This window comes from Nomascus leucogenys, chromosome 14, assembly GCF_006542625.1.
Source record: "Nomascus leucogenys isolate Asia chromosome 14, Asia_NLE_v1, whole genome shotgun sequence".
In the NCBI taxonomy this organism is placed as follows: Eukaryota; Metazoa; Chordata; class Mammalia; order Primates; family Hylobatidae; genus Nomascus; species Nomascus leucogenys.
The window spans coordinates 18,647,901-18,665,943 of NC_044394.1; the positions used below are offsets into that span (position 1 = coordinate 18,647,901).

Here is an 18,043-nt window from a genome sequence, read left to right on the forward strand (position 1 = left end):
TTCCCAAAGTGCTGGGATTAGAGGCATGAGCCACCATGCCCTGCCCCAAATGCTTTTAAATTTAAAACTTTGAAAATTTAAATCAAAGTAACATATGCACATGGATTAAAAAAAAACTCAAATAGTATAGAAAAGCTGGTGATAAAAAGCAACAGCCACCATATCCTGCTCCAGTTTCCAACCCCAAATCTTGTATATTCTATAAAACAACCAATTTAACCATTTATTTTTAAAGTCTTGTGGTTTTTATGTCTTTATTATGCATATACTATGTGCGTTTGGGCCATAATCCTGAAAGATACAATTCCAAACGCTGTAATCTTGCATGTTGAAATTCCAAAACATCAAAATCCTTAAAGTCTAAAATCCCCGAAATCACAGTTCTGAAAGATCAAAATCCCAAAAATATAATCTGGAAAAAATCATTCAAAGAGTATTTAAAATACTAATTTTTGGCCGGGCGCGGTTGTTCATACCTGTAATCCCAGCACTTCGGGAGGCCGAGGCGAGCAGATAACCTGAGGTCAGGAGTTTGAGACCAGCCTGGCCAACATGGTGAAACCCTGTCTCTACTAAAAATACAAAAATTAGCTGAACATGGTGGCAGGCGCCTGTAATCCCAGCTACTCGGGAGGCTGAGGCAGGAGAATTGCTTGAACCTGGGAGGCGGAGGTTGCAGTGAGCGGAGATCGCACCACTGCACTCCAGCCTGGGTGACAGAGAGAGACTCCTACTCAAAAAAAATAAATAAATAAAAATAAAAAGGAGGTTTATTTGAGAAACATTTAAAAACACAACAGAAACTTCATAGGCCAGTTTGCACAAGGAGATAGGTAATAATAACGTATGTATTTTTGTGACTGTGCACACTCAGGTATACTGATGACAGTCACATAGGTGTAACATTTACAAGCAGATGAACTACATTCATAAGGAAGTAGGTCTAAAAGCAAAATGTATAAATGCATATCACTATAGTTGGTAATTGTGTGCAACCAGTTTTGTAACTGGTCATCTGACATACCTTGATGGACAACCTAAGTCTTTTGATGAGATTGATCAAAAATTGTGACAGATTACCACTGTATATGCAGGCACTGAAAAAGCCAGGATGTCAAGAAATTTTATCTTTCACAAATGTACGTATACAAAAAGGGCATCTCTTCATTTATTAAGGAAGTTTCAACATTTTTTACATACGTACACAATACTAAGTCAGCATTGTGGTGACACACTGGTAGAGTCAAATTTGCAAAAAAAAAAAAAAAAGCGTAAAACAAATTAGAACTCTAAACGTCTTTACAAAGTTTATGCTTCTGGCCGGGTGCAGTGGCTCACGCCTGTAATCCCAGCACTTTGGGAGGCCTAGGCGGCCGGATCACCTGAGGTCAGGAGTTTGAGACCAGGAGTTCTGCCCAACATGGCCAAACCCTTTCTCTACTAAAAATGCAAAAAATTAGCCAGCCGTGGTGGTGTACATGCGCCTGTAATCCCAGCTACTCGGGAGGCTGAGGCAGGAGAATAACGTGGACCCAGGAGGTGGAGGTTGCAGTGAGCCAAGATTGTGCAACTGCACTCCAGCCTGGGTGACAAGAGCGAAACTCCGTCTCAAAAAAAAAAAAAAAAAATTTGACGTACAAAAAAGTATATTATAGTGATAGATTATAGGCAGTTGCATGGAGGTAGTCCATAAGAATTGGCCAACTTTTCACAATCATTACCTATATTTTGTAGTCTTCCTTCATGATGAATAGCTGCTTTTTTTTTTTGAACTTGGCTCTTTTAGGAAAATATGTTTACATCTATATTCTACGTGGCACTGCTCTTTTCAAAATTCTTCTATGATTTGATATACACTGACATGAGCATCCCCTATTAAGGTTTTCCATCTTCAGTGCTATGCTTCTATGTTTTGCATACATGGAAATTCATTCTGCATGCACTCATATACAGACTACAAATTTAGTGCAGACTATACTTGTGATCAAACAACAACACCATTACATGTCTTCTAATCCTACCATGCACATAATTATTTTTAAACCAGTCAGTAACTTTGCTGGTTTCTTCAGGCAAATGCAGATTCAATCCATTAAAAGCTGGGCCGGGCGCAGTGACTCACACCTGTAACCCCAGCACTTTGGGAGGCCGAGGTGGGTGGATCATGAGGTCGGGAGATTGAGACCATCCTGGCTAACACGGTGAAACCCCATCTCTACTAAAAATACAAAAATTACAAAAATACAAAAAATTAGCTGGGTGTGGTGGCATGCACCTGTAGTCCCAGTTACTCTGGAGCCTGAGGCCAGAGAATCGCTTGAACCTGGGAGGCGGAGGTTGCAATGAGCCGAGATCGCACCATGCCACTGCACTGCAGCTTGGTCAACAGAGCAAGACTTTGTCTCAAAAAAAAAAAAAAAAAAAAAGGCTCCTGGAATTTCATCAGCTGGAAGGAAAGCCAATGCAGACAAATGACGCATTTTTAAATTGAAGTTTTCATCATTGCCGTATCTCATGGCCAATTGACTCAATCTAAGTTTTCCACTAAATGCATCAGACTGAATGGAAAAAAAAAACTTCGTTAGTGACATCTTGAAATTCACTTTTAGAAGCTTTGATTGCACCTAATCTGTCATTATGATTTGGGGATTCAATTGAATCCATTTTCTTTTGCAACATCCACCAAATCTTCAAATAAGTGTTTTATAAAGTGCTTCCCTTTTGTCCAGTCATTCATACATAAACTAGTGGATAAGTTCTAGAATTTTGAGATCCAACAGGGGGATGAATCGTATGCAATTGGTAAAAAATGGTGGGGATGGTTTTGAAAGTGCCACACATTAGCCAAACTGAAGCATGCACTGGTTTTTCTTTGTTAGATTGGGTGGTTTAATAAATAGAAGTCTATCTTCTTTGATGGACAGATCCCTGATCAAGAATAGTTCATCATTTAATGTGTTTTGTATCACTGGAGGAACCTCTGTATCAGCAAATGCCTTTCATTCAGAAGGTCACTGAGCTTTTCAAATTCCATTTTTTTTAGCTGGATATAGTGGCTCATGCTTGTAATCCCAGTGCTTTGGGAGGCTGAGGCAGTTGGGTTGAGTGAAGCCAGAAGTTTGAGACTAGCCTGAGCAGCATAGTGAGACTCCATCTCTACAAAAATTTTAAAATTATCCAGGCATGGTGGTGTGCACCTGTAGTTCTAGCTACTTGGAATGTTGAGGTGAGAGAATTGGTTAAGGCCAAGAGTTTGAGACCATAGTGAGCTATGATCACACCACTGCACTCCAGCCTGGGCAACAGAATGAGACCCCATCTCTTTAAATAAATTCCTTTTATTCTCCGACGAAGGTTTTTTTTTTCCTTTTCCCCCCTTTTTAAAAAAACATTCAGTTGGCACAAAAGAAGGATTTTTTTTCGGGCAAGCGTGGTACTATGTGTGAAGATGCGGAAGTCATACACAATTGAATAATTTGGCAGGGGAGATTTCTTGTATCTTTTGCCTGCATTTTCACTTCTCTGAAACACTGAAAACACTGAGGGCAGATCTTCCCCACTTGGTCTACTCAGACTCACGGTAATCTCTGGAAACACCCTTACAGACACACCCAAAATAATGCTTTATCAGATTTCTAGGTATTCCTTAACCTGGTCAAATTGACACCTAAAATTAAGTCCACAAATCCAGCCCTTGTCCATTTGGCACCCATATGTGTCTCCTTGAACCATAATTCACTTCCAAATAAAGACAATAACAAGGTAATAGTTCTGTTTAACATGATGCAGCTAACATGATGCAACTATCATGCACACAACCAAACATGTACTAATCATGTCCCCAGAATTAGGCTTTCTAGATTTTACCATTCAGAATTTTAATCTTTCAGGATTGTGATTTTCAGGATTTTAATCATTAGGGATTTTAGACTTCAGAGATTTTTAATTAAAATTTTTATTTTTCTTTCAGAAATGAAGTCTTGCTATGTTGCCCAGGCTGATCTCGCACTGCTGGGCTCAATCAATCCTCCTGCCTCAGCCTCCCAAAATGCTGGGCTTACAGGTGTAAGCCACCACGCCTGGCTGACTTTAGGGATTTTGATCTTTCAGGATTTCAACATTTAGGATTATAGCATTCAAGATTATGATTGGCACTAATACTATGTATATGCCTAATGTTATGTGTATGCATAATGTCAATTTAGGCATTATTAGTAACTTCTTGCTGTCTATTATAGTATATATACTATCTGTTATATATAATAGATATATATTATGGAGATATATATGAGCATTAAGCATGTATGTCTACATATATAAGTATATTATATATTCAGTCATTATGTATTATCTCTATGTAAAATTCTGCTAGAATCAACATAGAATGCTTGAGATTCTTTCCAGAACTTTGAATGCAGTAAATTCAGCATCATCACTTTGAAAGTAAACTTAAAGTCTAATAAATATGATTATATGTATATTCACAATATACATTAACAATAAATATAATATATAATCAATATGTTAATATTATTAATGATATATTATTATATCATAAATGTATAATATATAATAAACATATAATAATTTATATGATAAATTATTATAGGATAGTCAAATATTTCACATAAATATTTATCAGCTGGTTTTAACAAATTCATTTATTCAACAACCATGTGCCAAGCTTTGGTCTAGGTGATGGGGACACAGTGGTAAGTAAACAAGACAGAAAAATTCCTGTTCTTATGGAACTGACAATCTACTGTAAAGATAGGAAATCAAAAAGTAAACAATGTAAGTGCAGGAAACATGGGGTGCATTGCTGTTTTAGATAAATTGGTTGGGGAATATTTCTTTAAGGAGGTGACATTTGTATGGAGAGATAAATAATGGGAAGGAGCCAGTAATGAGAATATCAGGGGGAAGAGGATTCCGGCAGAAGGAATAGTCAATACAAAGGCTAGGGGGCTTGGCATGTTTAAGGGGCCAAAGGAGGCATATCTGGCTGGAATGGGGTGAGTAAAGAGGGGAGAACTAGGATATGGGGTAGAAGAATTAGGAGGTTATGGCAACCAGGATGCATTTCATTTCCAGTGTAATGGGAGCCCCTGCAGGCTTTTAAGCTGGGGAAGGAAATGCTTTGATTTTTCCTTAAGAAAAGGAAACCGTGTTGGCTGCTTTATGGAGAATACACTGTAGGGGGGCAGAACTGGAAGCAGGGAGGCTAGTTAAGGAGGTTCTTGTAGTAGATGAGTTGAAAGATTATGGTAACTTTAAGTATATAAACATTATCACCCATTCTTCTAGACACAGTTGGAACAGAATTAAACTATTTTTCAGTAAATCTTCAGTAACGACTGGGGCCTAGAAATAATTTAGAAAATAAGTACAATTCATGGGTTTGAATATTTAACTATGCGTGGTATCCAGATATGCCCTGATCTCAAACCTCGGGCCTTTGAGCATGCTCTTCTATCTGTAATGTTCTACTCTCATCATACTAATTTTTGCTCATCATTGAAGTCTCAGCTCTAAGACCTGTTTTTCAACAAGCCAGCCCTAAAATCACCCAAGAGCGATTGTCTGTCATGTGGCTGTCTTACGAGCTCTAATTTGTATCTAGGCTTGTGGATTTTAGAGCTCCAAATTGTCCATTATTTTAATTGCCATATTTAGTTGCCAGTTTACTTGTCCATCTTTCCCACTAGATTGTAAACTCTTAGATGCAGGGACTGTGTCTTACTCATCTCATTCTTTGCACTTAAAATTAGACAATTGAAAAATGTTAAGTCAATAATCAATGTTTAACTGTGTGCCTATTAGATTTACCTGAGTTACCTCATTCCTAGATTATGTTAGTGTGAATAAAATATTACATCAATAGATTGGAGCAGGTAATTTCCTTAACACTGCAACACATAGTGGAATATATCTGTGTTTGATTCCACTTTAAACATTTTCTCAAACCCCATCACCATAGGCTAATGGTCCTTGTCATCATCAATGAATAGATGGTGGAAGGGCTGCTCGAGATTCGTAAATGTTGAAAGGACGTTCCTCTTCACTGAGGGGCATGTTGTCAGTTTCCCTCTTTGGGCAGCTCCAGTATTTCTACTAGCAAGTGGTACAGATGGAGGGAGAAATCTACGTGACAGGCTGCCTAGGCTGTGCCAATGTCAGGTCCCTTTAGGGTGCAGAAGGGGAGAGTTGCCTTTTTATCATGCATGGTTTCTTCAATGTAATGCTTCTGACTTGTGAAAAAAAGGTGAGGCGACAATGACATGCAAATACATGAGTTATTACCAATACCAACTTGAACAGTGTGATGGAGCGTGCATCAGATCTGTGGTACCCTACAGGATTTTAATTTTCTCCTTTTGATGCAATTCTTGACCTGAAATATAAACCCTTTTCAAATCTCTCCCAGATCTTTCTTTAAGGGGGAGTCAGCCGTTGGCTCTAAACTTTAGTGGGCGTAAGAATTGCCGGCAAAGCATGTGAAAACAGATTACTGGGCTCCACCTATAGCATTTCTGTTCTTTGGAGGAGGGGCCCAAGAATTTTATTTTCTAAAAAAAACTCTCAGGTGCTGCTGTTTCATGGACCACTCTTTAAATAGGAAAGAGATGGACTACGTGTTTCTAACTTCTGTTTACTGCCATTGCATGTGTTTCTCTTTTCTTAATGCTAATATTCAGGCCTGTTAGCAGTTGAGGAACTCAGAGGGGAATATATACAATACAGCCTAGACCAAAACTTTCAGTCTACTTACTTGTTCAGTGTCTTACTGTGTCTGGGATCCCCTTATTCTTATGATAAAAAGGCTGCACACTTTTGCCTGCACAGTGCAGCCTGTCTTCTCTCCTGTTTCATCTCTCTCCTACATGGTCTGGTTGACCTGAAGTTTCTGGAATTTTCTGCTAATTCCTTTTATATCTACTAACTAATGTCTTTCCCTCCATCTATATAACAGATTGCCTTTCTGATTCTCTTTCAGATCAATACTTCCCACTCATCATTCCTCCACATGGAACATCTATCTTTTGAAATATTTTTATAGCCCTATAAATTCCATTTGTGATACCATCCTGTCTTTATTGCTTTGCTGCTTTTTTTCCTTCATATTTGTTGGGTACCACAGTATACTCCCATCAGGAAATTATAAATCTGCTTACAAAACTACATAAAATATCTAAGCTACCGATCCTTTCTTCTGTATCCTCTTAACCAGGCTTAACTGCTGTATGTAGAATCAACACCTTTTGGACTCTTTGGAGATTGATCCATCCCCTGTGACTTCCCAGTGTATTTTTTCCCAATGTATTATTTTTCAATTGAGATAGAATATAAATTCAGCAACATTCACCTTTTATAGTGTACAATTGAATAAATTTTTTTTTTTTTTGAGACAGAGTCTCGCTCTGTTGCCTAGGCTGGAGTGCAATGGCGTGATCTTGGCTCACCGAAACCTCCACCTCCCGGGCTCAAGTGATTCTCCTGCCTCAGCCTCCCAAGTAGCTAGGATTATAGGCACCCGCCATTATGCCCAGCTAATTTTTGTATTTTTGTAGAGATGGGATTTCACCATATTGGTTAGGCTGGTCTTGAACGCCTGACCTCAGGTGATCCACCCACCTTGGCCTCCCAAAGTGCTGGGATTACAGGTGTGAGCCACCACACCCGGCCCAATGAATTTTTAACAAATGCATACAGTCATGTAATCCTCACCACAACTGAGATATAGAACAGTCCCATCACCCCGAAGTTCTTCACCCCCCATTGTAGCAGTCTCCCCTCTACTCCTGGCCCTTGGCAACTGACAATCAGTTTTCTGTCCTTATAGTTTGCCTTTTCCAGAAAGTGGAGTTACACAGTATTTGTGAGTCTGGCCTCTCTTACTTAGCATAATGCATTTGTGATTCATACATGTTGCTTGTATCCATGGTTCATTCCTTTTTATTGCTGCAGCTGCATGGTATTCCATGGTGTGGATCTACCGCAGTTGTTTATCAATTCCCAATGTTTTTTAATTGCTATGTCCTCTCCTCTAAATTTAAGTGCGTTTTTTTTTCTGTCATTTGGCTTCTTGAGTGCGAAAAAGTAAATTTCCAAATTTACCATGTGTTCTAGTTAGAAATAAAAACTAAGTTGCAATAGGTACTAACAAGCTCTGAATTTCTGCACCTGATACATTCCTGATGTTTCTTTACTTAGGACTATTTTAACCAACTCTCAAGTAGGAGCTCAGATGTGGTGCATATCTATCCCAAAGAAGCCTGTTCTAATTCATCCTTTTGGATCAAGAGTTTTCCAAGTTGCAATTTGAAGGACTGACTTGAGATCTGTTATTTAGGGTCATTGCTGCAATTCCCAGGAGAGATGTAAGAAGGCCTTCCCTTTCCCTAAAGGGGTCCCATATCATAAATACATATCCCTGGTAATTTGGAACCAGCTTGTCTCTTGTGTCACCCCCACTCTAGGGCCCAGTTCTCTATGTATCAATGTTTGGTTCTAGACAACCCAAGGTAGGAAGTCCCATAGTATTCTTGACCTCTGTCTGAGATGAGACTCCCATAGTTTTGCAGGCTGGGTAAGCAAAGTGTAAAATACTATCATAGTTGGCCAATATAGAACAGCTTATCATGGTCTAGATAGGGAAAACATAACCAAGACCAACAATACTTCCCAACCTACATGGTTCAAAGTATTAACATAATGTAATCTACACTATAGAGATTCTAAGAATCACTTCCATTTCAGTTAGTTTCTATTAGTACTGAGGCTTCAGAGCCAGGGACTGTGGCTCATGCCTGGAGTCCCAGCTACTCAGGAGGCGAGGCAGGAAGATCCCTTGAGCCCAGGAGTTTGAGGGGGCAGTGAGCTACGATTGCATCACTGTATTCCAGTCTGGGTGCAGAGCAAGACCCTGTCTCTAAAATAAATATATAAGTAAGTAGTAAATAAAGAAAGAAAGAAAGAACTGAGGCTTCAGAAGCCAAGTTATGGTCAAGCATATCATTTCATGATATAAGTTTCATTGGTTCTGTAACTAGAAATAAAATACACAAGTGTTTTATTACATTTAAATTTGTGTTTAGTCCTTACATTTTAAGAAGATATCTTAAAAGTTGAGGACAGCTAAATTTTATGCCAAGTATACTCAGCTGTACCTGTAATAACTATTTTGTTTTATTTAGCATTTAAAAATAGAATGATTATGTGCTTCAGCATTTTATTTATTTGGATTCAGCAGAATATTACTATTTTTCTCCAAAAAGTCTTCCTTTTCTCTTTTCATTTTAAAAGAAACTAATTTTCAAAAACACTTTCTAAATACATTCAGATTAAACATTTTATTTGTTTCATTTACTTACCACTTAATAAATACAGGGTTTCCCCCTTGTTCTTGGGTTGGGATGCAGTCCAGGAACCCCAGTGGATGCCTGAAACTGCGGATAGTGTAGAACCCTCGATATGCTAAGCATTTATCATACACTGTGGCCATAACTTTTACAATTTGAGGTGTAACAGCAAAACTAGTACAAATTTCTTTTCCTTCTTCACAGTTTCATGGACAGAAGATTGTTTTTACTTTAGATCTTAGCAGCGTCAGCATACAATGTTTTTCTTTCATTATCAAGTCGGGAACTTTCACCTTTTCACTTAAAGGAAGCACTTCATTATTTCTCTTTGGCACATTTGCCAGCATCACTACTCTTGTGCTTTGGGGGTCATCATTAAGTAAAATAAGGGTTACTTGAACACAAGCACTGCAGTACCACCAAGTCAGTCGATCTGATAACCAAGAGAGTGTCTACAGTGTGGATCTGCTGGACAAAGGGATAATTCATGGGTGGGACAGCATGAGGTTTCACTATGCTACTCAGAAAGGCATTCAATTTAAAACTTATGGATTGTTTATTTCTGGAATTTTAAATTTAATATTGTAGGACCACAGTTGATTGAGGATTAAGTGAAACTGCAGAAGGTGAAAACAAGGATAAATGAGGACTAGATAACCTAGATAAAAGTTAAGTCAGGAAATAAATAACTTTTTAAAGGAGGACAAGCTGACAATTCTTTTTATCTTTCTTTTATACAGGTGTTTGCTTCAGAATGGTAAGTCAATACAATCTTTATTATTTTGCCATTTTTTCCCACTGTTATTCCCAATTACAGAGATAGGGCAGTTTTCTACTTGGCGCTAGTCTACTGTTTACTCCCTGTCCTTGACAGCAAATGAAGAAATATATGTATTTCTTTGAAATTACTGATTGAGATTTTTATTAATGCTAAAAACATTGTACCCTTCTTAGTATTTACTTAACATTTTCTACATTCAGAAGTACTTCTCTTTGGGTGATTTTAATGAAACGCTTTGATTAGGTGTATTGAATACAAAGTATGGGATTTTCCACATGTTCTGGATGGAAGAAATCCTCTAGACAAGGGTACATATGTCACACTGCAAAACAAAACACACTGATGTTGCATAATGAAGTGGTTCCCAGGATTTAGCAGATTAAGCTCCATGTTGTGTTTTAAAATTTATTTATTTATTTATTTAGTTTGGAGACAGAGTCTTGCTCTATTGCCCAGTCTGCAGTACAGTGGTGCGATCTCAGCTCACTGCAGCCTCTGCCTTCCAGGCTCAAGCAATTCTCCTGCCTCCACCTCCCAAGTAGCCGGGATTGCAGGTGCCTGCTACCACGTCCAGCTACTTTTTTATTTTTAGTAGAGATGGCATTTCACCATGTTGGCCAGGCTGGTCTTGAACTTCTAGCCTTAAGTGATCCATCCACCTCAGCCTCCCAGAGTGCTGGAATTACAGGAGTGAGCCACCATGCCCAGCCCAGCTAATTTTTTTTAGTTTTTAGTAGAGACAGGGTTTCACTATATTGCCTAGGCTGGTTTTGAACTCCCGACCTCAAGTGATCCACCTGCCTTGTCCTCCCAAAGTTCTGGGATTACAGGCATGAGCCACCATGCCTGGCTCCATGTTGCTTTTAAAATTTTAATTTATTTAAGTACTCCTTTCCTACAAGTTAATTGTGGCATGCATTTTCACCTACTGTCTGAGCTGGGTCACTAGATTAGGTCCCTGGTTCCCAACTCCTGAGGGTTCTAATATTTTCCCATTGGTAAAATCTCTATTATGAGGCAGCCCCATCCCCCAAAATTCAGATTGTCTCCCTTTTCGTTATTATCTAATAAGAAAGTGACTTATTTTCAGGGCCACCTCTTAACATCAGTCTTAGCTGTTACCATTTTGATTTGTGTTGTTTCATACAGCTGGGGATGTGGAGTGTAGAGATCTTGATCACCCTGGCCTCCATACAGGAGAAGAGTATGTTTTTGAAAAGTTCTAAGGCCGGGTGCAGTGGCTTGTGCCTGTAATCCCAGCACTTTGGGAGGCCGAGGCAGGTGGATCGCCTGAGGTCAGGAGTTCAAGAACAGCCTGGCCAACATGGTGAAACCCCATCTCTACTAAAAATACAAAAATTAGCTGGGCGTGGTGGCGGATGCCTGTAATCCCAGCTACTTGGGAGGCTGAGGCAGGAGAATGGCTTGAACTTGGGAGGCAGAGGTTGCAGTGAGCCGAGGTGGCGCCACTGCACTCCAGCCTGGACGACAAGAGTGAAATTCCATCTCAAAAGAAAAAAAAAAGTTCTAGTAGACTGAATCAATAGGAATTTTAGTATTATGTAGTTAAAATAATTCAAAATCAAAATGTTGCTACTTACATAGCACAACTGAATTTGGAGCTAGAAAAGGTAATTTTAAAAGACTATTAATAATAATAGGAGAGCTAAATCTACCCATAGACAATTATAACATTTCTGTGCCAAGTCCAGAGCCAACAGAAAACATCAGAATCTTTCAGTCTTATAATAACTCTGCAAATCAGCATGTTTATGCTAGTGTTCTTGCTAGTTTAATTTTCTTTCTTTTTTTAAAAAAATATTTTAGGTTCAGGGGTACACGTATAGGTTTGTTATATAGGTAACCTCGTGTCATGGGGGTTTATTATACAGAGTATTTCATGACCCAGGTGCTAAGCCTAGTACCCAAGAGTTATTTTTTTCTACTCCTCTCCCTCCTCCCACTCTCTACCCTCAGGTAGGCCCCAGTGTCTGTTGTTCCCCTCTTTGTGTCCATGTATTCTCATAATTTAGCTCTCACTTACATGTGAGAACATGCAGTGTTTGGTTTTCTATTCCTGTGTTAGTTTGCTAAGGATAATGGCCTCCAGCTCCATTCATGTTCCTGCAAAGGACATGATCTCATTCTTTTTGATGGCTGCATGGTATTCCATGGTGTATGTGTACCACATTTTCTGTATCCAGTCTACCATTGATGGGCGTTTAGGTTGATTCCATGTCTTGGCTATTGTGAATACTGCTGCAGTGAACATATGTGTGCATGTGTCTTTATGATGAAACAATTTATATTCTTTTGGGTATATACCCAATAATAGGATTGCTGGGTTGAAAGGTAGTTCTGTTTTTAGCTCTTTGAGGAATTGCCACACACTGCTTTCCACAGTGGTTGGACCAATTTGCACTCCCACCAACAGTTTGTAAGCATTCCCTTTTCTCTGCAACCTGGCCAGCATCTGTTATTTTTTGGCTTTTTAATAATGGCCATTCTGACTGGTGTGAGAAGGTATCTCTTTGTGGTTTTGATTTGCATTTCTCTAATGATTGGTGGTGTTGAGCTTTTTTTCATATGTTTCTTGGCCACACATATGTCTACTTTTGAGAAGTGTCTGTTCGTGTCCTTGCCTACTTTTTAATGGGGTTGTTTATAATTTTCTTATTAAAATGATTTTCCCTCATTTTTGCTGGAAATTTCAAAGTGTTTTAGTCTCTATTTCTGCTTGTCAATACTCTATGTTGATCATAACTGTATATGTTTTTTCTCAGTGATTGAGAATCTTGGATTGATTATCCTTTGGAACCCAGGTTAACAATGTAATTTAGTGTTAGCAGTCTTAAGGGCAATGCAGCTAAATTTTATGTATCCAAAAACACATCATAGAAACTGTTTCTGAAATAATTCTCACTCTCAGCATAGTTTTTCATGATGTTTTTATGAAAGTGGAGTTGTTTTTACTGAAAGTGGAATTTAACAAAAGATACCATTTATGTGAAGCTTCTTAGAAATAGAGGTTACTGTAGGTCATCTATACAGTTGTTCGCATAGACTACAAAAAACGAGGATTAGGTTAGCACTTTTTAGATGTTAGAATCAAGTATGTTATGAATTCAGACTTTTGATGCTGCACTTTATTCTTCTTGTTTTTTTCCTGAAACCAGTATACAGAAGATGAAGCTAGGAAAATAGGAGTGGTTGGCTGGGTGAAGAATACCAGCAAAGGCACCGTGACAGGCCAAGTGCAGGGGCCAGAAGACAAAGTCAATTCCATGTGAGTAGTAAAATTAATCACATGTACATGAAATTTATGAGGCTGCTGTTTTTTAGTTTTTTTAGACATGGTCTTGCTCTTTTGCCCAGGCTGGAGTGCAGTGGCACAATTTCGGCTCACTACAACCTCTGCCTTCCAGGCTCAGATCCCCCCGACTCAGCCTCCCAAGTAGCTGGGACTACAGGTGTGAGCCACCATGCCTGGCCTTATGAGGCTATTTTAATGTTTTAATGTTTCATTGGACAGTAAGAATAGTACTGATGGACCAGATTTTGTTTGTAGATTATAACCAAACTAATATGTTTGTAGGCAGGCCTGTGAAGAAATTCTCAGAGTTGGGAGTAGCATTTCTATGTTTAGGAATGGACTTCCCACTTGGACTGGCCTCGAGAAGAGCTGTGGCTTCCCTGTCCAACCTGTATGTCCTGTTGCATCTCCTCCAGCATTAGGGAGATGTCCAGGGCCCAAGTAGTTCTCATTTGAAGTGTTGTGACAGATGCATAGTGCATTAGGACGGTTCATGAAGTTCTTAGGGTAGCGTTCCAGGCAAAAAGATTGCGGTCTCCTTTTTATTGTTAAGTGCCTTATTTATCTAATTGTAATTTTATTTTTCCTGCCAATGAGAATGTGTTTCATGAGCTGGATGCTTACCAAATCACGAATCCTTGAAGTCCAGAAGAGGCCAGATTCAGTAATATGGGGAAAAATGCCCTGTGTACACAATGTCATTTTCAAAAGCCTTATGTTTTCAGCTTCATAATTTCCACTGCTCTCTGTAGTCTTTTTTTTTTAATTAAAAAATAGCTAACATTTATTGAGCATTTACATGTTGGGCAATATGCTAAGTACCTTACATGAATTATCTCAATCTTCACAACAGATCTTATGAGGTAGGTACTAAGTAACGCTCAATTTATTTTATTGTTTGCAATTTATCTTTGTTTTCATTACTTAATATTTTTAGCAATAGTTTTTGCTTACTGTAATAAGTGAAGTAACATAACACTGCGATGTGTAAAGGTAAAACTTGTAATGTGTACTTTTCTGTCTATTTCCCTCCTCTTTATTAACCTATGACAAGGAATACTTTCTACAGCTTTCTCTTTCACTTAAAAATAGTTAAGTATGCATTTGTAATTAAGGTTTTGCTGATTTTTACTGAAATAGAATACCTTGTGCATATTTTTCCATAATGTATATTTTTATTTTCTGGACATTTCAGTAAACAGTAAATATATAATTATCAACTCCTTATTTTTCTAATTTTTTAATATTATTTAGGTGCATACTTGTGTTTTGTGTAAAACTACAAATCAAATTGAAAAGTGGGGTCCAAAAATTCAGTTTCATAAACTGTGGGGTGACAGTTAATGAAAAACAATATTTTTAAGTAGAATTGTCACAAAATGTACAAGAAATTTTGAGACTTTTGTTATACAGAACTGATAGCTCAATGAAAGAGAAAATGCCAAATGATTGTGAGGAAGTTTTAAAGTAGAGACTATGTCCCATGATTCCAGGGAGGCTAGAAAAAAATAATCATATAGTTTTCAAAAACGGGGGACTATGTGGAAGATAGAAGCTCTTACCAATCATGTTATATTCCTAATCCACATTATAGAGGGTCATTGATTAATTTGCTTAACATAAATGAATTCGTATCATACATTGTGCTCATGTTTTCTTTTCAACCCCTGCATTCTCCACCACCCTTCTTAAGTAACCTGTGTTAGCAAGCTAGTGTGTATTCTTCTGCTTGTCTCCATGTTCACATTCTCTCTCTCTCACACACACACACACGTGTGCACACACACACATTTATGGGTTTTGTTCAATATTTGCTTTTTAAAAATGGGATCATGGTGTATTCCCTTCTCTGTATCTTACTTTATCACTAAAAGATACATCCAGGAAAATCCTTTCAAGTGAAGTGGTAATCTCTAATTCATTCTTTTTATTGGCTACTTAATATTCCACAATATATAGATTTATTATTACCTTATTGCTGGAAATTCATTTTTTTCTTTCTTGTTTTTTGCAATAGGAGCAATGCTGCAATAAAATTTTATTGGTGATTTTATTTTGATTGCATAGATTCCCAGGGGTGTGATTTGTTGGTTGAAGTGTCTGTGTATTTTTAATGTAAAAATATTTGTCAGGCTGCTTTACAAAACAGCTGTAAACAATTTACATTGTTTTCCTCCTCATCCTGTTAGCAATTGGTATTGTACTCTCTAATTTTTCTTTTAACTGATTAATTGTGAGTGATTATTATTTTTTGCTGTAATTTGCATTTCTCTAATGACTAGTAAGTTGGAGCATCTTTATGCTTATGTCTGTGAATTTGTTCTCATGAACTCCCTTTTCACATCCTTTACCCATTTTTCTATCGAGTTGCTTGTCTCCTGCCAATTTTAAAAAGCTCTTTGTATAGTGGTTATGGTTATTAACCCATTATCTGTTATCGCTTTTGCAGGTATTTTCCCAAATCTATAATTTGCCTATTAGTTTCATCTATGATAGCTTTGCAACATAAATTGTTTTTCATTTTTATTAACTCAAATATGGCTATTTTTTTTCTCTCTGGTTAAGAAACAGATTTTAAGTGTTGTCTCCCACGTTTTCTTCTAACTTGATGCTCTATTTATTACATTTAAGCATTTACTCCATCTGGAATTTGTTTTTTATTTATAAGATGAGATATTGGACCAACTATTTTCTACCAGATGAATAGCCAGTTGTCCTAGCGCCACTTACTAAATAATCACTCTTTCCCCCATTGCACTGAAATACAATTTTGTCATACGTTAAAATCTCATATAAACTGGATTTTATTTCTGAATTCTCTATTCTGTTCCACTGATCTATTTCTCTGTTCCTACATCAGTATACCATATTGATTTAATTATACTATCTCTACAGTATATTTCCTCTCACTGTTCTTTTTGATTCTTTTATTTGCTTTCTTGGGCAAATAACTTTAAGATACTTTTACCTATTTAACTGGAATTCTATTCTGTTTATTTAAAAAAAAACTTACGTGATTGTCTCACACATATGCTTTTAAGATAAACTTTATGTATTTATTTATTTTTTGAGACAAGGGTCTTGCTCTGTCTCCTAGGCTGGAGTGCAGTGGTCTGATCTAGACTCACTGCAGCCTTGACCTTCTGGGCTCAAGTGATCTTCCCACGTCAGCCTCCTGAGTGCACATGCTGGCTAATTTGTGTGTGTGTGTGTGTGTGTGTGTGTGTGTGTATATATATATATATATATATTTTTTTTTTTTTTTTTTGTAGAGATAGTGTCTCACTATGTTGCTCAGGCTGGTATATGACTCTTGGCTTCAGATGACTTTCCTGCCTCAGCCTCCTAAAGTGCTGGGATTACAAAAATAAACTTTATTTTTGAGAACAGTTTTATATTTACAGAAAAATTGTGAAGATAATACAGAGAGTTTCCATACCCTGCCCACACAATTTTCCTCCTGTTAACATTTTACATTAATATGATACATATGTTAACAATTAATGGACCAATATGGATACATTAGTATTAAGTAAAATCCCTATTTATTTAGATTTCAATTTTTACCTAATGTCCATTTTATGTCTTAGGATCTCTTTTTTTTTTTTTTTAATTTTTTTTGCACACAAAAACAATAAACATTTTCTAAAAATACATACAAACAAAAAGATGCGTATCAAACATATTAGGAAGGTTACACATGGGAAGTCGGGGAATAGAAATGGGGGGTGGGAGTTAAAATAAGGTAGAGAGGGACTTTATGTGGATCAGTGATAATAACTCAATCCTCTATTTGACAAAGAAGAGGGAGAAGGAAGAGGAAGAAAAAGAAAGTGGGATAAAGGATCAGAAAGGGAGGAAAATAGAAAAAATTAGAGTATGACTCCAGGGTAGACCTGTTTTGTTGTCACTGAGTTGGTTGGTTGGTTTGTCTGTTGTGTTTTTCATGTTTCGCCAAGTTGGCCAGACTGGTCTCGAACTCCTAGCCCGAAGTGATCAACCCGCCTCGCCCTCCCAGAGTGCCGGGACCACAGGCGTGAGCCACCACGTCCAGCCCCCACATTGCTTCTGGCCTCCATGGTAAACCTCCCAGACGGAGCGGCCGGGCAGAGGCACTCCTCACTTCTTCCCAGACACGGGGCGGCCGGGCAGAGGCGCTCCTCACTTCCCAGACGGGGCGGCCAGGCAGAGACGCTCCTCACTTCTTCCCAGACAATAGGTGGCCGGGCAGAGGTGCCCCTCACTTCCCAGACGATGGGTGGCCGGGCAGAGGCGCCCCTCACTTCCCAGACGATGGGTGGCCGGGCAGAGGTGCTCCTCACTTCCCAGACGGGGCGGCCGGGCAGAGGCGCTCCTCACTTCCCAGACGGGGCGGCCGGGCCGAGGCGCTCCTCACTTCCCAGACGGGGCGGCCGGGCAGAGGCGCTCCTCACTTCTTCCCGGACGGGGCGGCCGGGCAGAGGCGCTCCTCACTTCTTCCCGGACGGGGCGGCCGGGCAGAGGCGCTCCTCACTTCTTCCCGGACGGGGCGGCCGGGCAGAGGCGCTCCTCACTTCTTCCCGGACGGGGCGGCCGGGCAGAGGCGCT

General features: G+C 38.7%; 1 protein-coding gene across 1 annotated transcript in view; it reads left to right on the forward strand.

Moving 5' to 3' along the window:
• ACYP2 (acylphosphatase 2) overlaps positions 1 to 18,043 on the forward strand; it is a 257,176-nt gene that overhangs the window by 9,767 nt on the left and 229,366 nt on the right. Inside the window, exons 2-3 of the mRNA XM_003262381.4 lie at positions 10,103 to 10,119; positions 13,320 to 13,429. Coding sequence (XP_003262429.1) covers positions 10,103 to 10,119; positions 13,320 to 13,429 — 127 coding nt within the window. The remainder of the gene's footprint in view (positions 1 to 10,102; positions 10,120 to 13,319; positions 13,430 to 18,043) is intronic.